Raw genomic sequence first — 24,047 nt, 5'->3', positions numbered from 1 at the left:
ATGGAGCTGTATGGCTGGTAACAGAAGATGGTCCCTTGGTGGAGCACGTGTGGTGTCTCTGTGCTCCTTTGGAAGCAACCCAAGGGGCTGATGGCTCGAGCAGAGCCAAGGGAGGCAGAGCTGGGCCAGAAGCCTGCAATTTTAGGAGCATCTGTACGGGAGGAAAACTTTTACCCGACCTTGCTCGGAACAATGTCCTTTCGCTCCATCTCTTTGTTTCTCTGCTCCCCCTGGTAAAACTGTCAGAACCATTAAACCTCAGACCGAGGAGATCTGTTTGGTTTTCGCGTAGCTGCTCCAAGGGGTCTGCCATTGGCCCTGGAAGCTGTGTTCCCACCGCTTCCCCCATTGGGGGGTTCCCCGGACCCTGTGGGAATGGGCTTCGCTGCCCAGGGGAAGGAGCTGGGGTTTTGGGAGCAGCGTGGGGTCCCCCAGCCAATCCGTACCCAGGCCGTACAGTTTAATGTATTATTTATTGACAAGGTGGAGGCCAGGGCAGTGGGGAAGGGGAGGCTGGGGAGGGAAAGAGGCTTCTGGGGCTCTGCCGGCAGTGCCAGGACAATGCTTTGAGTCCGTTGCTCTTCCCCCACCCGGTCCCGGGGGTGCCTGGCCCCAGCAGGATGTTTCCCCCATCCCTGGGAGCTGTAGTCTGTCCAGCGTCGGCCCCCGTCCCCCGAGCAGCGCGCTGCTCTGCCAACGTGCCCCCGGCTCAGCCTCTATCACGGGATGGGCCAAGAACGGCTGAAACTTGTTGCCCAGATGAGAGGGACGGCCGGGCCCACGGTGCCTCCTCGCCGGTGGGCGCAGCCAGCGGCCCCCATCCCCGGGAGAGGAAGGACGGCGCGTCCCCCACCGCGGCCGGCCGTCTCGACGCTTTGCTCCAGCGGGGCAGCCCGGGGGGAGGCCGTCGGCGACGCCGGGGCGAGCGGACAGCCCCGGTCCCCCGATGGCGCCGGCCGTCAGACGGTGACCTCGGTCTTGCTGTTGGTGGCGAGGTGCCGGGCGGGCTGGCCGTACAGCGGGGCAGCGGGGCCGAAGGCCTCGGGCGGCCCCTCGGGGCGCAGGGCGGCCGGGCCGGGCCGGCGGGGGCCGCGGGGGGGGGCCCCCTCCCAGCCCCCCGGGAAGACCGGGCCCCCCGGCAGCTTGGGGCCCTTGGCCTTGGCGGCGGGCGGGGGGCAGCCCTCGGGGGTCTCGGCGGGCGGGAAGGGCAGGGCGCCGGCGGGGAGCACCTCCGGCCCCCCGAACCGCCTGCAGGCGTCCTCGGGGGCGCGCTCTGTGGGGACAGGGGGGGCGTCACCCCCGGGGACACCGCCGCCGGCGAGGGGGGATCCCGGGCGCCGGCCGGCTGGGGAGCGGGGGGGATCTCGGCTGCGGGTTGGCCGGGGAGGGCCGTAGGGTTTGGGGAGATCCTGGGCGCCGACGGGCCGGGGAGGGCCGTAGGGTTTGGGGAGATCAGTGCGGTGTGTCCGTACGCGATCCTGAGCTCTGATTGGCTGGGGAGTACAGTGGATTCGTGGGGGGATCCTGAGATCTGATTGGCTGGGGAGTGCAGTGGGTCCACAGGGGATCCTGAGCTCTGATTGGCTGGGGAATACAGCGGTCCATGGGGGATCCTGAGCTCTGATTGGCTGGGGAGTGCAGTGGGTCCACAGGGGATCCTGAGCTCTGATTGGCTGGGGAATACAGCGGGTCCACGGGGGGGGGGGGGGGGATCCTGAGCTCTGATTGGCTGGGGAGTACAGTGGGTCCAGGGGGGCATCCTGAGCTCTGATTGTCTGGGGAGTGCAGTGGGTCCACAGGGGATCCTGAGCCCTGATTGGCTGGGGAGTACAGCAGATCCATGGGGTTATCCTGAGCTCTGATTGGCTGGGGAGTGCAGTGGGTCTACAGGGGATCCTGAGCTCTGATTGTCTGGGGAGTGCAGTGGGTCCACGGGGGATCCTGAGCTTTGATTGGCTGGGGAGTACAGCGGGTCCACGGGGGGGGGGATCCTGAGCTCTGATTGGCTGGGGAGTGCAGTGGATTCGTGGGGGTATCCTGAGCTCTGATTGGCTGGGGAGTGCAGTGGATTCGTGGGGGTATCCTGAGCTCTGATTGGCTGGGGAGTGCAGTGGATTCGTGGGGGTATCCTGAGCTCTGATTGGCTGGGGAGTGCAGCGGGTCCACGGGGGATCCTGAGCCCTGATTGGCTGGGGAGTGCAGCGGGTCCACGGGGGATCCTGAGCCCTGATTGGCTGGGGAGTACAGCAGATCCATGGGGGTATCCTGAGCTCTGATTGGCTGGGGAGTGCAGCGGGTCCACGGGGGATCCTGGTCGCCGGCCGGCGGGGCAGTGCAGAGCCTCTGCCGTGAGCAGCCGCCCTGGGGGACGGGGGTGCTGGTCCTGCCCGCGCCCCTCTGCGAGCCCACCGCCCCTCCCCACCCGCCCGCGGGCTCCACGGAGCACGTCCCACCCCAGCCACCATCCCGGCCCACACAGCAGCGGCACTCACCTCCAGCCTGGAGGGCGGCGTAGGCGGCATAGGCAGGGGCCGGCAGGGCCAGGCTGGTGGCCAGCGGCAGGCGCTTGCTGTGGCTGTGGGGCCGCCCCAGCGGGGGGGCTATGGCCACTGCGTTGTTCAGGGGCGGCTTGTCTGGGGGGGCAGAGGCAGGTGGGCAGGGGGGCTCAGCCACGGGCAGCGCCCTCCCGCTGCCTTTATTCACCCAAGGGAGCTTATTCTTCCCCACCGTGCCGGCGCCTTACCTGTGCCGTTCCTGGGGGGGCCTCGGACCAGCCCCTCGCCCAGAGGGACCTGCACGCCCCCCATGAGGCCGTCCACGTGCTCGGAGAGGCCGTGGCCCGGCTGCTTCAGCAGGTCCGTCAGCGTCCTGGGGAGGGGGCGAAGGGCCGTTAGGGCGATACCCCGCTCCCCTGGCCCCACCAATGCGTCCCAGCCCTGAACCCCCCCTCTTTGGAGGCAGAGCCAGGCAGCCTGTGGCTAGGACATGGCCGCTGGGAGCAAGGAGAGCACCCAGGCTCCCAACGCAGCTTCTGCAAGGGGGCTGGCGAGCCCCTGCCAGCAGTGAATTTGGGTCTGAGCCCTCCCAGGGCTGGGAGTGTCAGCGGGTGAGGGCAGCGAGGGAGATGCAGGCTCTGAGCGGGCTGCAAGGGTACGACCAACCGAGCTGGAGGAACCCGAACTGCCGGCAGCTGGAGCAACACCTCGGGCATGCTCCCCCAGAGTGAGAGCCTGATGGCGGGGGGGGGGGGGGGGGGGGCGGGGGGGACGACAGGAGGCAACACTTCCACTCGAGTTCCTTCAAAGCAGAGAAGACCCCGAGGAAGGGATTAGAGAGGCCACTTGCACCTCTTTGGGGAGGAGGATAAACTAGTGGCAGCCCCCGGCACATGCGCTGTCCCTGCGTAACGCCCTCCTTATAAGTAACAGCATTAAACATTAAACACCATTACATAAGATAAAGCCCTATTGTGTTTAACATTCATGGACAGAGATGCCGCAGTCCCACCATGGCACACCAGTGGTGTCAGAGCAGGGCACACCGGCAGTGCTGGAGCGGGGCATGCCCCTGTGGCATTGCAGCCTTCAGCAGCAAGTCCCAGGGCAGGATGGGATGCTCCTGCTGGTGCAGGGCTTCACCATGAAAGGACCCACCATTCCCCCTGCAGAGACCAGCCCTGCATGACTGCAAGGGTGCAGGGGTGTCCACTCGGGGCTTTTTTTGGCTCCCTAATCCCTGGCTCACTGTCAGCATGCCTCGCGCCTCGAAGGCTCTGGCTGGCTCATAGACACGCACCGGGAGCTGCAGCAGGAGTTCATGGTTAGCAAGTGGCTGGATGATAAAACAGCAGATTAAACTCAACGTGCATAAATGCAAATTGGAGAGGAAGGGGGGAATAATCCTGGCTTGGTGGATATGTCAGCTCATGGCTCTGGAGCGCTCAAAAGCCCAGTGAGCCCGGTGCAGGGAATTGCCAGGGAAGGCAGCGAGAACAACAGTGAAAGCAATACATTATGCCTGGGGGTGTGGATGATCCAGGGGCCCCAAGGGCTGTTCCCGGGACATTTTCCCTCCCAGTTTGGATCCAGTCACAATCACAGGGCGATGGCAAGAGCAAAGCTACAAGGGAGGGTCGCTTGCCCTTTGGGTTCATTTCACATCCTTCTTGGGGAGCTTTGGGTAACACCCCCCCACCCCGCCCCGGGATCACTTAATCTCCAAATGAGCCAACAGGACCCTCATGGAGCTGAAGAAATTGAAATGAGGGAGGAATAACACCTGGCACTAGTATATACTGGGGGCTGACCAGCTGGAAGGCAGCTTGGCAGAAAAGGGCCTGGGGCTCCTTGGTGGACACCAAGTTAAAGATGAGCCAGCAAAGTGCCCTTGGGGCAAAGGCGACGAAATGGTCTCCTAGGCTGCATTAAGCAAAGCGTTGCCAGCAGGTCCGAGGGAGGTGATCCTCCTCTGCTCGGCACTGGGGAGGCCACAGCTGGAGTGCTGGCTCCAGCTCTGGGCTCCCCAGTACAGGAGAGACATGGACGTACTGGAGAGGGTCCAGCAAAAGGCCACAAAGATGATGAAGGGCGTGAAGCATCTCTCCTGTGAGGAGAGGCTGAGAGAGCCGGGACTGTTCAGTGTGAAGAGAAGGCTCAGGGGGATCTTATCAATGCATGTGAATATCCGAAGGGAGGATGCAATGAGGACAGCGCCAGGCTGACAAGAGGCAACGGGCGCAAACTGAAACGCAGGAAATTCTGTTTAAACAGAATAAACAACCTGCTGGCAAGGGTGGTCAAACGCTGGGCCAGGCTGCCCGGGGAGGCTGTGCACCTCCATCCTGCAGCTATTCAAACCCCACACCTCCCCGGGAGCCCTCCTGCAGCCGACTTGGCCTCAGCTCTGGGCCCAGCCAGGCTCCTTTGGCCACGGGCGCTGCACCCAGAAAAGCTCTGGGCACAAGCCTGGGGGGGGCAGCGGGCTGTGGCCAGGCAGGGCAGGGGGGAGGCAGGTCCCCCGAGGCCGTGGGCACGGGCTGTCAACCCGGGGAGCTGCCGCCCCGTCAGCTCCCACCTGCCCCGGGGTGCACTGCTCGCTGGCCCCCTCCCCACTGGCCGCTGCCTGCTCTCGCCTGTCCCTGGGGCCAGCGCTCAAACAGGCGTTTCACCAGGAAGTTCAATGTGATTTGACCTATTTTTTTAAATTCTGTTGTTTTTTTTTTCCTCGGGTCTGTTTATGAAGCTTGAGCAATCCTTTATCTGTGACTTCCTCTCCACATAAATCCAGCGCTGCTCTTTCTCGTAAGCCTGCCCTCCACGCCGACTGCCCGGGGTGTGTGGACGATAACAATTAACAATAATGGCACGAGCAGCTCTTAACGACCTATTTTGCTAAGGTGAGAAGTATGCATGAGCCCTCAGCGCCTGCAATACCCGGACTTACCCCCCCACCTTGCACCATGAGCCACGCTGCCGGCAGGGCCCCGGGGGCTGCACCCCCCTCCTGTCCCTGTCCCCAGGCAGCGCGGTGCAGGGGAGGTGGATCTGGAGGGTGACACCGTGCTGAGGAGCTGATGTCTCATCGTACATGTTTTGGGGTTTTTTATGAACCCCAGCCTAGTCCCATGGCTGGGGGGCTTGGGGAAGGTCAGGCCACATCTCCCTAGGTCACCCGGCGGTCTGTGGCACCAAGACAGCTCCAGGGTGCAGACGGAAGTGGGTTTACACAGGGCAGATGTGCCTTTAAACCTGCACTGCTCATCTGCAAAAAAACGCTAATGAGCGGCACCACTGAGGCCCCCATCCACCACCATGGCCATGGATGTTGAGCGCATGAGGCCACGTGTGGTTGCTTGCCCGCCAGCTTGCCCGAGCACAGCCGCGGACAGACCAGGCGTGCAGCCACCTCCGCAAGCCTGGTTCTGCCGATGGGTGCAACCAAGGTTCCCCAAACCAGCTTGGCGCAAGCCCTGAGACCAAGCAGAGAGGCAGATCCGGGAGCAGTGATGACGGAGGCCAAGACAGCTCTGTGGCAGGAGCTGGTACGCAGCGCTCCGTGCTCCCGAGCCATCCTCAGGGGAGCCACCGGCACGTGAAATGGAGGTGCCCATGTGGGAGCAGGACCCAGGGCCTGGCAGAGCACCCCGGCCCAGGGGTGGTGACCCGCTTTTGGGAGGCCCAAGCCCCACACCTGGCAAGCCCAACAGGAGAGCAGCTGCAAGTCCTGGGCAAGGGGACAGGGAGCAATGGGGAGGAGACAAGAGCACAGCCTCCAGAGGAGAGGAGAGATGATGGAGTGACAGGCAAAGTGACATTGCCCCGAGCTGGAGTGAATAACCCTTGGAGGGGACACAGAAGGTGGCAGCTGCCTGCTGAGCAGGGCAGTGAGGTTTGGAGCAGAGGTGCGGTGGTGGAGGAGGCACACGGCATACTGCGGCTGCAGGTGGGCTGGCACCCTGGCCGGCCATGCCACCTCCACACCCAGCGAGAGTGTCACCTTCGCTTCCCGGGGGGGGCACATTTCCCATGGCTCATGGTGCATCTGCTCGGGGCAGGGGGTGCCCATCCGTGCAACTGAGCAGTGCGGGCAGCGTGGGACACCCGCCCGGCAGGGCTGGGACACTCAGGGATGCTCAGGAAGGCTTGGGGGTAGCAAGGCACCTTTGCAAAACTGGAGTTGCAGCAAGGGGTAACGGAGCTTGGGCAAAGCACTGGGCGGTGGGAGTGAGCCTGGCTGGACATCATGTCTGGTCTGGGGACAGGGGTCTGGATGTCTCTCCCCGAAAGAGCTGGGTCCCCTCTCTCGTCCCCTGGAGAGCCAGGGCGGCACATGACGACTCGCCATGCTGCCTGCAAACACCTTCTCAGGTCTAGTCACCTGGTACCGTGGGCATTGACCGCAGGTCTGGCCGCAGACTGGAGCATTGCCAAACACCCGGGGCAGCTGAATGCACAGCAGGGCTGGGTTTTGGGATCCCAAATAGCATGGGGGGACCTAGAGAGTGAAAAGCCAGCATCGGGGGCTCGGCTACTGTGGCTGCCAGGGCACCCACTCCCACCGGCTGTTTTGTCCCTCTCCAGCATCCCCGCTGCCCCCCAGGAGGCTGCTCCTCGCCCAACTCGTCCCATAAGGATGGTCACCCCAGCCATAACCTGCAACCCTCCCCAGGAGGTTTCGGGGAGAGGTCTGGGGCGCGTGCGTGCTGTTGTGCAATGGGCACAGCCAGATCCCGGCGGCCCCCGAGGACCCGACGTCCCCGGAGATCCGGGCCCTGAAGAAAAACATGGGCAGGTGTTCCTGACTCAACGCAGGGTTTGGCCAGGCTGAGCGAGTGCCGGGGATGGCTGCCAAGCGTGAGCCGAGCAGGAAGGAGAGGGGTTTGCGGGAGCTGCCATAAGGCCTTGCGGGAAGAAGGCGGATGGGGAGGGGGGACACGCCAGGTAGCTGCAGCCGCTTGGGCGCCCGCTCCCCTGGGTGGACCGGCAGGCAAAGCTGGGAGAAGCCGTGTTGGATGTGGCTGTGGCGTGGGGGTCTCAGGACAAGCTGGACGAGGGCTGCAGCGAGCCAGGACTGAACGGGCAGCTCAGGTGTCTCCATCTGGGAGGAGCTGGTGAGGTTTCTATGCCTGGTTGCTCTTCCTGGGCTCGGACCAGGACCAGGACCATGACAAATGGTGCCTGGAGGTGCAGAAGTGGTTGACCTTCCCCCCTCCAAGGGGGAAGCCTGCAAGGAGGGGCAGCAGGAGCCATCCTGGGGCAGCAGGCAGCGCTCCCCAGGAGCGGAAAAACCCTGGCGGGAGGGAGGGATGGGAATGGAAACCAAGTCAGCCGTGCAACAGGGAGCTGGCCTGAGGCCACGATGCGGTGCCCGAGGAGCAAATGAGAAGCTCCTACCTGAGGCGCCGGGAGGGAGACGAGGTGGCACTGCCCATGCCTCGGGCCATGCGTGGGTATGGGGATGAGGCAGCTAGAAATAGCCCTGCTCTCTCAGAGGCACCGTGACGAAACGTATTGCCCAGGCTGACGGGGCACACAGCGCGATGGAGGCGACAGCATCCCTTTTCGGATGCCTGTGCCATGCACCCAGCCCCTGGCACTGTCTCCATCAGCCCGGCACCCAAAAGGCTGCGCTGGCCTGGTGCCTTGCCTGTTACCCGGGGCTCTGTACCAGATGCACTGCTCCTGCCCTGCCGTGGCTTGCTGGTCACCATCCCCGTGGACCGGGAGCCGCTCATGGCTTATGCAGAAGGACACAGGGCATGGAAGATGGCGAGACCTTTCCTGACTTCTGCAGTGATGGAGGTGCCCTTCTGATTTTGTCCCACAAAGGCGGGCAAGGAAAACTCGCCTTCTCCCAGTCCATATGTCAATGCCCAAAAGATGTGCAGCTTTGGGGAAACACATGGCTCTGGCAGCACAGAATTGAGGCTAACCACAGAAAACACCGCCTGGTGAATGGCAGCAGTCCCGCCAGCAGCTGGTGATGGGAGAAGGCAAGACCCGCCGGCAGGGCGTGAGGACCTGGGTCCGGGCGTCCCGGGGGCCAACCCCTCCCCAAACACAGTATCTCCTTCCCAGGAGGTGGGGGGGAGACCAAAAAAAGACGCAGCGGCGGGCAAGTGGAAAGGGAGTCGAGAGGCAGGGAGGCTGGCAGAGGCCGTATTGATCCTGTCAAGGTGCCAGCGCTTCCTCAGGCGATGCGGGGTGGGGAGGCATGGGCTCGCAGCAGCACCCAGCCAGGCTCCCTGCCAAGGGGGGGGAGCCACAGCATGGATCCCCCCAAAAGTGCCTCGCGTGGCTCAGTAGGGCCCTGCGACCCCCACCCATGCCCGGATACGACCCTCCTCCAAGCAGGGGGGTCAGCCTCTGCTCCCCCGGGTGGGTGCAAGGAGCAGGGTGGGTCTGGGGATGGGGCACAGCAGGTTCGGAGTTGGGGTGTAGCACCCAGTGGCTGCCCAAGCCCCAGGCGGGCAGGGGGAGGTGGGTGCCCCAGGGGAAGGAGAGAGGGTGCCTGTGCTGGGGAGGTACAATCAGGGCGGCTCCCTGATTGTCCCGGTGAAATAATTTCCTCCAGCCCTGCCTTTTTTTTTTTTTTTTTTAAAGCTAAAATCCCTGAACAAAATGGCATAAAAATGGGTTTATCGCCAGGCTCAACGTCCTCACTGGGAAGACGCGAAGTAGCACATGCATCCCGCTGCTCGGCAAGGTGCTGGATTTGGCTCAGCCGCCAGCCCCTCTTGCTGCACTTGCAGCCCTCGCTGGGTCCCCTCTCCATCCCTCCCTCTTTGATTCAGGGCACCCATGGCACGACCACGGCACAACCACCTTGGTGAACCTGCCCTGGCTCTGCTCCTCTGTGTGTGTGTACACACACGTGTGTGTGCACATGTGTGCATCGCATGTGCGCTGGGGGGGGAGGCTGAGGAGGGCCAGCTCTGAGTCAGAGCTGCAGGGGCAGAGCTGCGCCAGGGAGGCTGGAACTGCCGGCAGCCACTTCGAAGTGTTAAACTCATTGAATGTGATTGGTAAAAAAAAAAAAAAAGAAAGAAATTAAAAAAAAAGGAGGGAGAAAAAAAACCTACTTAAGTGAAGGAGCTGTACAACATGACACTGACAGGAAAGCGAGGCCATGGAGCCATGGCTAGTGCTGGGGCCACCAGCCCTGCCTGGCCTTGCCTGCGCATCCTGCCTTGCCCTGCCCCGCCCTGCCTCGCCCTGCCCCACCCCATGCCGGGGTGGGGGTGTCACCTGCCGCTCCTGCCTGTCCCCACATGCCCCAGCATCAGGCACAGGACCCTGCTGCCCCCAGGGAAGCTGGTGGGGCTGAGGCCGGGCCTCTCGTGACACCTCAGTGCTGGGAGATGGGGGGGAGGCTGTGTGGCAAGGGGGGTGGGACGAAATGGGCGAGAAGTGTGTATCTGGAGCCAAGACTGGTATGGGAGGGAGAGGGGAAGACGCACCAACAGCCATGGGAGCTGGGCGGGAGCAGGGGGACGTGCAAGGGATCCCCAATGCTGAAGTGTGCCTGACACCCCAACCTCCCCCCCACCAGCCCCACACTCAGTCCCAGGAGTGGGCTGAAAAGCCAGGGGCTGGAGCCGCAGGGTGCGGCGGCCAGGGGGAGGCTGCCCAACTTTACGCTGGAGGCTGAGCCCCACGGGTGTGCAGCACAGTCCCCCCCCCGCAAGGGTGACGTCCCACCCCGGTGCACAGAGGCAGGCGCACACCCATGCACACACACACGCATGTGCACATGCATGCACACGCACAACGAGGCAGCGCAGCAGCTACGGCCAAGCTGTCTTTGCCATCTCCTCTCCCCCCCACTGCCAGCGAGGCTGAGCCCAAGGGGACTGCGGTCCCGAGTCACCCCACGCACAGTCGGACCCAGTCTTGCCTCCCTCGCACATTGGGAACCACGGCTTTGTTTTGGGGGGGATAGAAGCCACATCCTACAGCTCACATGTTGCCCACGCCGCTGGCCGATGGGGATGGCTCTCAGGAGGCAGGGACAGGCTTCCCCAAGGGACGGAGCAGGTCACTTTGAGAGGGGATGGGTCTACGGTCACCCCTTCTCATGGAGGCTGTCCTGGCTGGCAGCCCTCCCTGCCGGGACAGGTTGGGGGGCTGCAGCCAACCCACCCCCCCTGGTGTCTCAGCATGCCGGGACGGGGGTTTTGGGGATCACCTCACCCTCCTGGCAGCCCTAGGGCGAAGCGGGGGCTCGCCCTACGCAAGGGGCTGGGGATGTGGGCTGCCACCCATGGGGGAATCGAGCGGGGCAGGTGGGGGGGACCGGACCCCTTTACCTGGAGACAGTCATCTCCGTCTGGGGACCCTGCGCCTTCTCCAGGCCCAGCTTGGTGAAGATGCCCACCAGGACCATGATGGCCACCACGCCGCAGATGATGTAGACGATCATGTTGGTCTTGTCGCGAGTGGGGTCCTCGGGGGTCTCGTCCACCCGTGCGGGCGGCTGGCCCGTGTTGACCCAGTTGGGGGTGTCGTAGTTGGAGCAGCCGCTCTGGTCCAGCCGCCCGGGCTTGAACTGGCAGCAGAAGCGGTACCCGCAGGTCCCGCAGCAGTACTGGTAGATGCCGGCGTTGCAGTTGAACGGCGGGTCCCACTGCCCCATCACGTCGTAGTAACCGCGGCAGCGGTCCCCCGCCGGCGGCGCCGCCCCGGTGGGCGCGGGGGCCGCGGGCTCCGCCGCCGGCGCCTGGCTGCCGTTCCCGCTCCCGCCGGGCCGCCCGGTGCTGCGCTCGCCGCTCCACACCCGGCCCGGCTCCAGCAGCACCAGGCAGCAGATGCCCACGACGTAGCTCGGCTCCATCCGCCCGCGGCTCCGGGGGGCCATCCGGGCGAGGGGGCGAGTTAGAGCCGCCCGCCCGGGACCGGCCGCATGGCCGCCGAAGAGCCCCTGCGGAGGAGAAACGGGCTGGGGAGGGGGCGAGGGGGGGGGCAAAAGAGGGGCTGATGGGGAGAGAAAGGGGGGGGTGGTGCGAGGGGACGTACCCCCTCCCCGCCTCTCCCCAGCTCGGCCGAGGGGCAGCAATTCAGAGCAGGGGGCGAGGCGGGCGGCCGGGCAGAGCCGCCACCTCCCGCCGGCCGGGGAGGGCGGGCGGCGGCGGGCGGGGGAGCGGCGGCCGCCCCATCCCCGCGGCTGCCGGCACCGCGCTCGGCGGAGGGGAGCGGGGGAAGGAAGGGGAAAAGCAGCGAAAGCCCTTCGCACCCGGGCGGGAGGAGCGGGAGCAGGAGCAGGAGCAGCAGGAGGAGGAGGAGGAGGAGGAGGAGGAGGAGGGCGGGGGGAGGGAGCCGGCGCGGCCAGCGAGGCGCGGGGGGCTCGGCTCCCTCGCCGCCTGACAGCCTCCCGAGGAAACCGGAGAAGGTCCTTCACCGAGTCCTCTGCCAGGCTCCCCCCCCCGGCACCGGGCGGCAGGACGCCCGCCCTCCCCGTCGGGCTGCCGCCGCGGGCACCCGCCCGCCCCCTGAGCGACGCCCCCGCCCCCGCTGCGAGACCCCCCCCACCCTCCCGGGAGGGAGCTGCGGGCCGCAGGCTGGCCCTTCGGGGTGCTGGGGGGGACGACACGGCCCCCGGGGCGGTGGGATGCCCCCCCCGGCAGCCCCCCAGCTGGGGAGGGAGGGGAGCGGCAGCCCCAGCCCTGTGTCAGAGTCGGGGCACCCCCCGAGGGGAGACGTGCACAGGGGGGATGCCGGATGGGCGAAGCAGGGGGCTGCTGGGGCACCCCCAGAAACACGTCCTCCTCAGAGCCATGGTGATTTTTAGCAAGCTGCTAAACGGCCCCTTGTTCGGGCTTCAAAGTCTGGGCTTCTCTGGGTGACATGCCCCCCCTGCTCTGCGCTCTGGCCGGTGCCACCCGTAAAGATGATATTAATCCTCACTGCCGGGTCCTCTCCCCAGAAGGGCAGGATTTGCTTTCCCTGCTCTGGGGCTGTTGTGGCAAGAGCAGGGTGGGGGAAACTGAGGCGCCATCGAGCGCCTTGCCCAGCGCTGGCGTGCTGTGCAGCCTGGGACAAGGGCGGCTGGGGCGAGGGGCAGCGACATGGGGGAGCTGTGGCTGCAGCCTTGTCCTCTCCAGACAGTCCCGCGTGCTGCCCCAGGGAAGGGCAGCAAATCCAGAACCACCAGGGTCTCCTTGGGCAAATAATCCCTCCATGCTCCAGGAAAGAGGGGCTGGACTCTGCCTCATCCTGCCTTGCCTTGTTGGCACCCTGATCTGGGAGATGGGGCTGCTTCTGGGCTGCACGGTGCCGGCACAGGAGAAGACCCCAGCCCCCAGGCAAGCGGTGGTACAAAAAGACATTGTAATGATGGAGGTGGGATTAAACAGGTTGGGGAGGCTCAGCTCCCTCTGATGGGTGCCTCCTTCAGGCCAGCGCTGAAGCCCTGTGGACCAGCCTGTCCCCAGGACCCGTCCCTTACCTGCCCCACCATGGGTGGCAGGCTGAGGGTCTCACACCGACGTGGAGCTCCTGCAGAGACAACCGCCCCGGCTGAGGGCTTGGGCAGCTTCCCGTGGGCACACGGGGCCAGAGCTGGCCATCTGTGGTGGTCTGACAAATTATAGCCAATGTCTCAAACATTCGTTAAAAAACTTTGGTGGAGAAAAATGGCCTCTGTAAAAGTGCTGGAGTTGCATAAACAGGAGGATATGTCTGGAGGAGAGGGCCCCATGGGGGTGGCACCGCGCTTCTCCAAAGTCATACTTCCCTACTTTAAGCAACCATGAGAAGAGGCACGACGCACGTGCCAGGAAGAAGGCTCAGATAGCAGTCATGCCTACAGGGAGGGAGAAGCAACTCCCTGACAACCCATCGACCCATTTCCAGAGACATGAACTGTACATGTCAAGACCACCAACTCATTTCTGGAACATTCCTGAGCACACACTGCACCTGCTCGATGACGACAAATCCCCATCTACAGGGGCGGACACGTTAGGTATAAAAGAAGGAAGGACAAGTTCTCAGGGGCTCTCCTCAGCGAACAACCCCATTGGCAGGTCCAACGCTGGATCGAGGACTGATGATCTCTCTCTCTCTCTCTCTGTTTCTGTCTCTATCTCTCGCCCCTCTTCTAAATAGTCTCTAAGTTATAGTTTAAATGGTTAAGTAATGCAAGGCCAACCTTGATCTCCCATAAAGTTGCATAGCATAGGTAGATCTAGTTGTGAAAGTGCCATCGTTTGTGGAATATTTGTTGCTATAGAAGTTTCCCATTAAAGTTGGTGTTTATGCACGAACTTCGAGTGCTATTTCACTTTAATCCACACTGAGGGGATTTGCGAATCTGAGCAAGTCACTCCCCCCTTGCCATAGGTGGGACGTGACACCATCGCGAGCTGCTCAGGTGGGAGAATGCTGCACCACGTGCTGCACAGGGGGAGGAAACACACCGTCATCCTCCTCCCTGCGCATCATGGCGACATGATGTTTTGGGCCAGAGCTTTGCACAAACAGCTTCCCCCACAGCGAGGGTGAAACGCTGCTGTGTTTTGCTGCGAGAGGAACTTAAGTGATAAAATAGCCTCTCCCTGGTCACCAAGCCTGGACCCTGGCAGGCCCCCAACCTCTTCCCATCTGGAAGCTGGCAAAAGCCAAAGTTGTTGAAAACGTGGCTAAGGAGAGCAGCTGGAGCCCGGGACATGTCCAATCGGCCTCCACTGCCGCAACCTAATAGAGATCCATTAGGTAAGGTAGCTTACAGCCTCCAGAGCTTCACGAAAGAGATAAAAAGCCAGTGAGGTGGAAGAAAACCACGCATCTCCAAAAGCCTCACTTTCCCCGAATCTCAGAGGGGCTCTCTCGTGAAAGGCCCCATCGGCTGGAAGTTGCAGACGTGGGGGTCGTTAGCGCTAATAGCCGACAGCAGAAGCTGTGCAAGCAAAGTTTGCTGGCTGCCCAGGTAATGCCAGCAATCATTACCCAGGCGCCGGGCGAACGCTCCCGACGTGTGTGCACACAAAGCCGCCCCGGGGGCCCAGAGGCTTTAGCAGGCTGTTAGCAGGCGGAGTGAAAAACTGGCCAAAATCAGGGAGTTTGCTGGAAAATGGTTGCCTGGCATGACCTGGGAGAAAGGGAGTGGTTTTAAGGGGGAGAAGATGTTCACCGAGTGTGAAGCAGCCAATTTAAAGGGTCTCTGGGAGGGAGGGAGAGCTGCTCATTAGCAGGTGTTAGCTGCATGCATCAACCCAGAAGGAAAGCAAACCCCAGGGCACGGTGTTGAGGACCACCCACCCCCTGCCCCCGGCATGTCCCTGGTGCGCAGGGCAAGACCCTGCAGGGGCTGGCTCCGTGCGGTGCTGGCACCGGGGGCTGCAGCCCACAGCCCTGCTGAGCCGTCAGCTCGTCTTCATCAAATAAGCAACGCAGCCACTAGCTGCATCATAAAAGGGAGGGGGCTGTGGGAGGGAAATCCTGTAGCCTGGCACCCACACCTCTCACATCCCCGGGAATCAGCAGCAGGACCCATAGGAAAATTGAGGTCAGCAGGGACCTCCGGAGAAAAAGCAAAGGATGTGCTTGCAACATCCGCGGGCACTTCTGGGGATGGGGATTTGGGAGAGGAGCTCCGGTAGGCTTTGGCCACGAGCCTTGGAGAATGTCACAGAAATATCCCCTGCAGTGACAACACCACCCGGACTACAGAAGGGTGTCTCTGCACCTGCAGAAATAGGATACGGGCGGTTCAACACCGAGAGGGGAGAGTTACGCTGAGCACTGATACTATAAACAGATTGTTTTTGGCAGGGCGTGGTGATCTGGAGGAGATCCTCTCTGTTGCAACCTGAGAGCCCAACAGACCCAGATCCCTGCCGATTGTGGAGGTGCAAGCCAAGCAGAGCTGCCAGGCCCCTGCCAAAGGAGGAGGAGGAGAAGGAGGGAGCCATCACCAATGTGAAGCAAAGCCACGGGAGCCTCCCTGAGCGCAGGAGGCTTTGGGGTGCAATCAGCTCCTGGGGAAAGTTGGCCGTTGGTGGTCAGAGCACCAAAGCTACCCAGGGAGCCCCTCCTAGAGCCAGGGATTATTTGAGACATTTGCTCCAAAAAGTGATTTTTGCCATGCAGGACCAAGCTGGCCCCTGGGCCAAGAGGTGAAGGGAGAAAAGTATGCTGCTCTGGGCTGGATGCCCCACACCGAAGGGCCGTGCCAGGGCAGGAGTGCTCCCCCACATCTCCCACCATTCCCCAGGACACCCCGAAAATCTTGATCCCCTCCAAAACTTCAGCTACTGAAGCTGATGCTGTTCCAGCCAGGCATAGAACCGGGGAAGAGGCTTTCCTTGCATTTGTCTTCACTATGGGGGAAATCTCTTTGGACACAGCATTCCACTGGCAAGTCTTGAGTTTTCCTGGACCCACTGTCTAGGACTGGGATAAGGGATCCGCAGGGTTGGGTGCTGGGCTAACACACAGTAAGATGCTGCTCCCCTCCGCATGTCCTCATGGGCTTAGCAGATAAGGGAACCCAAAGGAGATCTTGGGTGTCTGGTGTTGGTGATGGAGAGCTAAAGCAGGGGGAAGTTAATGCACTGGAGGGGCACAGGGCAGAGCCCAGAGCAGCCCCCAGCCACTCTACTTCCAGCCCAATGTGCACAAGGGTTTTATAGCCCTGCCTGTGCTTCATGCTCTGGCTGTAAAAAGGCTGTAAAAGAGCGACTGTGCCTCATAATGGCTTATAGAGAACACAGAAGCATATGTGCCTTTACCATTACGATCATAATTGCAAACATTCAAAAGTCGAGATTTGCAAGCTCCCAGCTTCCCAAAGGCGGCTGGATTCGAACCCAAATGACATCCAGAGGAATCAGGGGAAAATCAGCAAAAAGCAAGGGCTTATTTGTAATTTACACTGCAGTATGGGCAAGCAGGATCCAGGCTGGCAGCCCAAGCTCCCCCAGCTGCCACTGGTAGAGGGCAGCTGTGCCCCTAGATACAGCCGCAGAAGCCCCTGAGCATTGGCTGTGACCCCCAGGGTCCTGGTGGGGCTGGCTGCATATGGACTTTGCATTTAGGATTAATCCCGGAGGCTGGTGGCAGGGGCCATACTGGTAAATGCTCCCCCTGCACAGACACTAGGTACCCAGCAGCTCGCTGGCCCCAGAGGCTTTGCTAGCGTCGCCTGGAGCTCATGTTGTGGATGGGTGCGGGGTCTTTGCAGCCCCCTTTACGCTTATCTGAGCTTCAGGGCAGCCAGCATGACATTGGACCCAAACCCATCCTCTCACTGGTGCCTGCAAGCGGAGCAGGAACCTCCAGCCCAGCCCCAAACCTCCCTCCCATGCCGGGCTTGTGCGGCCAGTCCCTGCCTCTATCCTGGTGGGAGCCCAAGCATCCTCTCTCTGCTTTCCTGTTCAAAGCAAGTTTCCACCAGTGTTTTTGAGCATTAAAAGGCCATATAAGCACACCCAGAGGTGGTGGTGCACAGCCCAGCTTACCCGGCAGTGCTGCGGCATCCCTGGCTGCGTTCCCCCCCCCCCTCCCCTGGAAGCTCTCACCCCTGACCACCCTAAGCAAGGCGCTGATTCAAACCGCAATCATTTACGGCAAAACACACCCAAACGGAAAAGGGATGAGAGCAGCCGTCCCCATGCAGGCCATCCCCAGGGCTGGGGGACACTGCTGTGTTTAAAAAGGGGGGGTCTGCTGCAGAGCGGGCGGGAGTCAGCAGGGCCAGCCCCGGGCTGCTTTTGCCAGCTGTGGAGCAATAAGAACCAGGCTGTGGCAGCAAAAGGGACCCAACGCTTTCCCTCCCGCGCTTCAGGACCCGAGATGGCAGTGGTGGCAGAGTGAGCTGTTGGCGTTTGCCGGGGCGGTGGATTTAGGGCGCCCGTTCCGGCAGCCAAGGCAGGGTTGGCGGGAGGAGGCCATATGGCCGGGAGCAGCGTGCGGTGTGCCATCCCGGCAGCAGACCGGCAGCAGCCGGCAGAGTCTCCTCGGGAAGGGTGGCCGTGCCAAGCGCGGGCTCTGGCACGGGGGCCGGCCGGCTGCCAGGTATGTTCAGGTGCTGCAGGAGGCTTAGAGCCCATGGGGCGGCACAGCACGGCCGGCACGGTGGGATGCCTCCATGCAAACCGGCTGCCCCTCCTCATCCCCGGGGCACCAGGGGACGTGTGGGGGCTCGTCGCCCCCTGCCCAGCACGGATTTGGGCCAGGCGGGTATAACCGTGCGTGCGGTTGTAGCGCAGTGTAAGTGCTGATGAGCAGGATGGGCACGGGGAATACAGGCCGTGGAAGGGGGGACACAGCCATGTGAATGTGTGTGTGTGGGGGGGTGCGTGCCTGAGCGTGTGGTAAGGGATGTGGGTGCACGTGTATGTGGGGGTGTGTGCACGTATGTGCATGTGTATGCATGGTGGGAGGCTGCACGTGTGTGGGCACGTCCATACATGTAAGTGCCCGGTGTAGCGGTGCGTGTGTGTGTCAATGCGAGGCGGAAGGGTGCAGGAGTGTGCTGTGCGGCCCTGTGCTGGCGGCCATCTCGGGGAGGGTCGGTGGACGTGCCGTGGCCAGGGCAGCCCCGGGGAGTGCGCCGGCCGGAGCGGCCAATTTACCGCTAGAGCCTGCGTGCCGGGCAGGCTGGCCAGGGCAGCCGGCGGGCATCCGAGCAGGGCTGCCCGGTGCCTCAAACCTCCCAGCAAGTGGATGAAATCTCCTTTTCTTCTACAAGGACAACGTTTCAACACAGAAACAGAGGCTGGCTAGGGGGACATTGGCAGCAGGAGCGCATCCATCTCCTCCTCCACCTGCTCTGCCCCATGCCGGGGTATGGGCTCCTCCAGCAGGGACTTGGAGGGGCTCAGCACCTCCCTCCTCTTATAATAACCCTTTTCCAGCAAAGGCTGGCCCCAGATTTCCCACTCCTGCCCTTGCTTGAGGTGCAAAGGGGTGAAAAAGCAATTGGATGTGTCCTGAGAAAGAGGGACTTCAGGCAGGCATTGGGGAAGGCTCATGAGCAGAACTGGGCAGGGAAGGTCCTTCACTAATACCAGGGAAGGGAAGAGGGTCTCAGCAGATCAGGTTTGCTTTTCACATGGCAGAGGACGAGGGTGAACAAGAAGCTAAAGAAAATGTGGAGGTGCGGACGTGTTGCTCCCTTGCATTGCTTCCGCACGGAGCAGCGTGCTGCCTTCGGGACCATCACCTTCCCTGGCTGCCCTTCCCTGGGCATGTGCCGAGTTCTTCCCTTCTCTGTCGGCAGATGGTAGGCTCTGTTTGCCCTTGGCTTCCCGAGAGCGGTCCCAGGGCAGATGAACTTGCCCTTTGATGTCTCTTTTCCCCAGATTAGAGCAGAGGGAGAAGGCTTTGCTATCAGAGGGCCGGCTGTGGGCAGAGCTCCCTCGCCCACTGGGACCCTACGGGCTCTCGAGCCAGCTTCTTTTTGGCCTGATCCGCCTTTGTGAGTGAGACCCGCTGAAGATGGCCCAATCCTATTAGCATCAGGGATTTGCTTCAGGTCTACTGTCATTAACCCAATGACATTTTGCTGGGCAGTAAGCCTCTGTCTTTTGGGAGAACAAAAATCAAGTGTGCTGCTTTCCCCCGTAGGAACCATCCCTGCACTGTGCCGGCAGGAGCCTTGCTGCGGCAGTTGGGAGTCACCTTGGTGTTCCCACCAGATACAGCATTTTCCTTCTGCCTCCCAAATCCCAGCCCAGGGACAGGACAGATGCCAGCAGCAGCAGGGCTCTGGGTGAAACGAGTCCTGTGTTTGTCACCCAAGGATGCCAGCCAAAGCCATTGTGGCTTTGAGCCCCTCAGAAGGAAGGGTAAGAGCAGGCAGCATCAGACCAAGGGGTTGTCCAGCCCTGGGAAGCATCTCTGATACCAACCAAAGGGAGATGCTGAGGAGATAGTAGGAGGGCAAGTATTTAATGAGACTTTCCCCAGGCCATCTGCTCGCCTCCAGCAGCCTGGGGGACTCCTGATGCAGGGGTCATTTCTTGGGTTTGGTATGTCTTAAAGGGTTTCTCCTTCTTGAGCTTGTCTGGGTTTCCCTTGAACCCAGGTAAGTGCTCATCACCTGCGATAGTTAGGGGTGTAAAGTCTCCGTTGCTGAGCCTTGGACACCCGCTCCGTCCCACTCCTCATGGCTGCAGCCCAGGAAAATGCTAAATATTCACTCTACTTCCTGATACTCATTTAAAAATGCAATTTGCTTGCTGCCAGCATTGCCACCATTTCTAACAGAATGACAGCAGAAAAGCCTCGGCATGGGGGCTGGATTGTCCCTGTGCCTTGGAGATCTCGCACCTCTCCTGCCTCCCTGTCTCGTCAGGAGGTGAGGGACTGTCCCTTGATACTTGTGAAGCCACCACATAGAGCATAATGCCATTGCAAGCTGGAAGGGTGAGATTCAGCTTAAGCAAATATTTCTGGGGATAAAAGAATCCTGTATAATGTGAGGAAGGGGGAAAGCTGGCATGGCTCAGTGCAGTCTAGAGGTGAGAGAAGAGCGAATTAGCAAGTAGCTTTGAGGCAAACAGAAGGGCATCGCGTGGGTGCACCCACCTCAGGGAGGCAAGGGACTGGGGGACAGGTGACAGCAGAAACTCCTGTGACCAGGGATGCAGGAGGTTCCATGGAAAATCTTGGAGAAAAGAAGGGAAGGAAAGGAAGGCAAGATACTGTTCTGAAGATCTATGTGAGGTTTGTGAAGTGCCGAGGCCAGATGAGGGGCTCAGTAACTACCTGCAGCTCCATGAAGGACAGGCTAAGAGGGCAAATGTGCAATGGGAGGACTAGGACTAAATTAAGAAGAACAGCAGAAAATCTGAAAATCCAGACAGCGAGACATATGCGGCTATAGGATCCTCTCAGGCTGGAGCAAGCCATGCATCATTAAAAATGTGCCAAAGCAGCAGAGCGGGCTCAGGGAGGAGGATGTGACAGGTCTGCTCTCACTTCTTGCAACCGCCCGAGCGCATCGGCCGGGGCACGCGCCCCGGCACGTGGGATCCCGCCGGCGGGGTGCGGGCGGAGGGGACGGTGAAGTCGCCCGCGTGCCTGCTCATGTACCGCAGGCAGGGAAGGTGCGCGACCCGGCAGGGAGAGCCGCGTTCCAGCCTCCCGGGCCCTGCGCGGGGCAGGTGCTAACCCTCGCCCATCTCTCCTCTTGGAGGACTAGTTCAGAGTCTAATGGGTGCTGTGGAGAGAGAAGTCCCTGACGTCCCCCCCAAACGGGGCTCTCGCTGATGGATGCCCATCTTGTGACGAAAGCCCACAGTCACCCCGTGCAGTCGCCCGCTGGTGCTGCCGTTGGTCTCGCCCTTTTTCTGTCCCCGCGCTGTCTTTCACAATGTGCCATCGGCCTTTCGCAGGCGGAGGGATGATGCTCGCGCCCTGGCTGGCAATGGGCTTAAACGCAGGGCTGTGGCTGCCGGAGCAAGGGGTGTAAATGCAGGGTTGCAGCTGCCCTGCTAATTTTTAAAGCTTGCCAATATTTGTCACAACCAACAGAGGTAATTGCAAACACAAGGAGAAAAATAAGCACTTGGCATCCAGCAGCAATGAGTTTCCCCTGTACCGCCAGCAGCACGGAGGGCCCAGCAGTCTTGGGCCAGGTCCGAAATAGGTGTAAAAACTCCCGTCCACCATCCTTTTTAAGGATGGAGCAGCTGGCCTCTGCACCACTGGGGAAGGGAAGGCTGCCACATGCCGAACTGGGCGCTGGGAGAAGAACTCGGCCGGAGAGTCCCTTTGCCAGGGTCCTGCCTGGAGTGTGGGAAGGGGGAAGCGGACCCTGGGCAGAGCAAAGCTGGCTCAGGAAGCTGCTCCCCGGTGTGCCCCAGAGCTGCCACATTATCACAGTCATGTTGCTGAGCACAGCAACATGAGCACAGCCAGAAGCATCTCTTCATTTCTGCTCCCTTGGTGTTTAGGAGCCTGAGACAAGACCTTGGGCCCCTGATTTTGGGAGGCGTGGAGGATGCAGAGTGCTAAGCATTTAGAAAAGTGGGAGCTCTCTTGCTCCAGTTTGCCCCTCTTAGTGAAGGTTGGAGCCCCCCGTTTCATGGGGAGGGCTGAGAGCTTGAGGCTGCTCTAGCTAAAGTGTTTTCAATACTTTAGATGAAGGAGAAAATCACAGACACTTGCACCATCCTGCAGCAGGAAAGTGGTACATGCATCAGAGATGCCTCATACCAAAGGGCTCTTTGGAAAGGCAGGGGACGTTTTAGCACTGAGCTTATGTTTAGATGTTTAGCTCACATTTCCAGGTTGTCCTTCAGCTCTGAACAGGAGCTTGCTGGCTGCATGGTGACAGCGGCCACCACCAGCCTGCCCTCGACGGGCAGCAGGACCAGCGGGAGAAGGGGTGGCCGGGACAGCAGCAGCGGAGAAATGTCATGCCTTGCCGAGCAGCCGAACTGCAAAGGCAAAAAAAGCTCAGTCTTAAAAATTGGCAACACCTGAGTGGCCCTTCCGCTGTCTTCCACATTATAGCCAGAGACATTTTCCCATTGCACCGGCTCTTCCTCCGCCAGCCATGCTGCCCTCACTGCTGCTCTCGTGCCATTCCACCCTCCCCAGCTGTGCGAGGGGGGCTCAGTGGCTTTAGAAACTGAAGGGGCTGGAGGACCAAAAGCCCTGCCAGGTTCCCCACCCACACAAGTGCCCGTGGAGCTTTGCCTTCATGAGCAAGATGCGGGTTTCTAGTCCCCTGGCTCAGAGAGAAAAGCCTTGCAAGGGTAAAATGAGTGTAGCCTGGAGGCTCAGGAGCTGGAGATGAAATAAGAAAAGTCCCCAAACTTCACTTTTTTCTTTTTTTTTTTTAACTCACCGTCTTTATGCCAGTTTTTGGCTTTCCACAGTCTGGGCTCCTGCCTCGAGGTGTCCGAGTGTAGCACTATGCCAGGCCACCCCCGGGACAGCTGCTGGTGGCCTGGGAGGACTTTTCAGTCTCTTCCTGCATCAAAGATGCTTTCCCACTGGAGTGGCCGAGCTGGGCTGCCAGCACCCATCCCACCCTCCCTGCGTGTGGCAGGGGTCCCGGGCAGGCTGTTGGCCCCCCGCTCTCCATCTGGCTCACACCAGGGGATGCATCCCCATCTGCACGGCCTGCCTGGAGCCGCGGGTCCTGTGCGGGACATCTCCTGATGAGCTGATCCCCCTCCTCTCCCCTCTTCCCCGGGGTGGCCGTGCCGCGTGTCTCCGTGCAAGTGCAGCGGGAGGACAGATCTGAGGAGACAGGAGGAAAATGAACTCCCTTAAATGTGATGGAGACGACTGCCTGGTTCTGTCAGCCATCACTCCCGCCCCCCACACCCAGCTTGTCTCCTGCTGTTTTTCTCTCTCTCTGGGTATAAGATGTCACAAGGATTAGGCCCAAATCTCCCCTGAGTGCTGCAGCTCACCCCCTGCTCATCTCTTGGGGTCACCTTGGAGACTTGCTCTGTCCCCTCCAAACCGGGTGTCAGCTGCAAAGGCGACTGTAGTGGAAATCACACCCTCGAAACGCCGGGTGCAGGCAGACGTGCAGCTCTGCTGTCACCCTTCATGAGCAAACCCTTTAAAAAGTCCTGGCCCGGCAGCCAGCTAGCGTCGCCGCTAGAAGAGGGATGCACTGCTCGCCGGGCCAGCGGGGCTGTGCCAGGGCAGCGGGGCTGGAGCCAGGGCCGGGGCAGATGCTCAGGCAGAGCCCTGGCTCCAAACCCTCCGAGGTTTCCTGTGGTTCCCAGGTGGAAGCGGGAGGTGTATCCGGACACAAGCCCATGAAACGCCGTGCCCAGGCAGGCTCGCCCAAGCCATACCAGCACGACGATCATGAGACGTGCAAGAGCATGCAGCAGAGCACACTGGGACTTGCAGCAGTGAGTGGCACCATGTCCCAGGAAGATCACCGTCGTTTTGGGGTCATTGGTGTCAAATGCTGTTACGGCCTTGCTGGTAACAGATGCAAATCTTGTGGGCTCTCCCAGTGTCCCTCATCCCCTTCCTGAAACAACTCAGTGGGGCTATACTTGCCCCTGATGCTCCAGGGCCAGCCCTGCTGCCCTGTACCCACATGTCTGGGACCCTCTGGATTCTCTCCTGCTGCCCCTTTCCTCCGTGCATCCCTTCACCCCAGCACGCTGCCTCTGCCACCATCAGAGTGGCCACTTTCCTCTCCGCCATCCCGGGAGAGAGCCCATGCTGTCCTGATGTGTGGCAGCTCTGCAGCAGGGCTGCTTCGCCACCAGGCTTTTAATGAAGAGTTAACCGCAGGTGACACTGCCCAAGCGGAGGAGATCTATCCTGGATCTCCAAGTCCAGCACTTTTGGCCGGGATGGAGAACAAGAGGAGGGAGCGTTGGTGCTGCTGGTAAATGTGCTCCTAGACAGGGAGCAAGGGCTGCAGCATCTTTATTCCCTCTTGACCCATTTAAAGCAAGCACCGGTGACTAAGGGAGCTGGCAGGAGGATAAAAATACCTCCCACATGTTCCTTAGGAGGCCAAGGACAGAAATAGGGGTGCTACCACCTCTCCAGTGAGCCGTTGGGGTCACCCAGTGTTTTGCAATCCCAAAGGTGGAGTCCCCCAGTGCCTCT

General features: G+C 61.2%; 1 protein-coding gene across 1 annotated transcript; it reads right to left on the bottom strand.

Moving 5' to 3' along the window:
* Positions 1 to 464: 464 nt before the first annotated feature.
* Positions 465 to 11,438, bottom strand: SHISA8 (shisa family member 8). The gene is made up of 4 exons (XM_075051002.1): positions 10,808 to 11,438; positions 2,744 to 2,868; positions 2,493 to 2,633; positions 465 to 1,273 (listed from the first exon to the last, which is right to left on the bottom strand). Exons 1-4 carry the CDS (start codon positions 11,353 to 11,355, stop codon positions 960 to 962), a joined length of 1,128 nt encoding a protein of 375 aa, XP_074907103.1. The 5' UTR covers positions 11,356 to 11,438; the 3' UTR covers positions 465 to 959.
* Between the last annotated feature and the right edge of the window lie 12,609 nt (positions 11,439 to 24,047).

The sequence above is a fragment of the Buteo buteo genome, chromosome 19 (assembly GCF_964188355.1).
Source record: "Buteo buteo chromosome 19, bButBut1.hap1.1, whole genome shotgun sequence".
NCBI lineage: Eukaryota > Metazoa > Chordata > Aves > Accipitriformes > Accipitridae > Buteo > Buteo buteo.
Note: the sequence above shows the minus strand (reverse complement) of the source record. Positions and strands in the feature narration are given on the sequence as shown.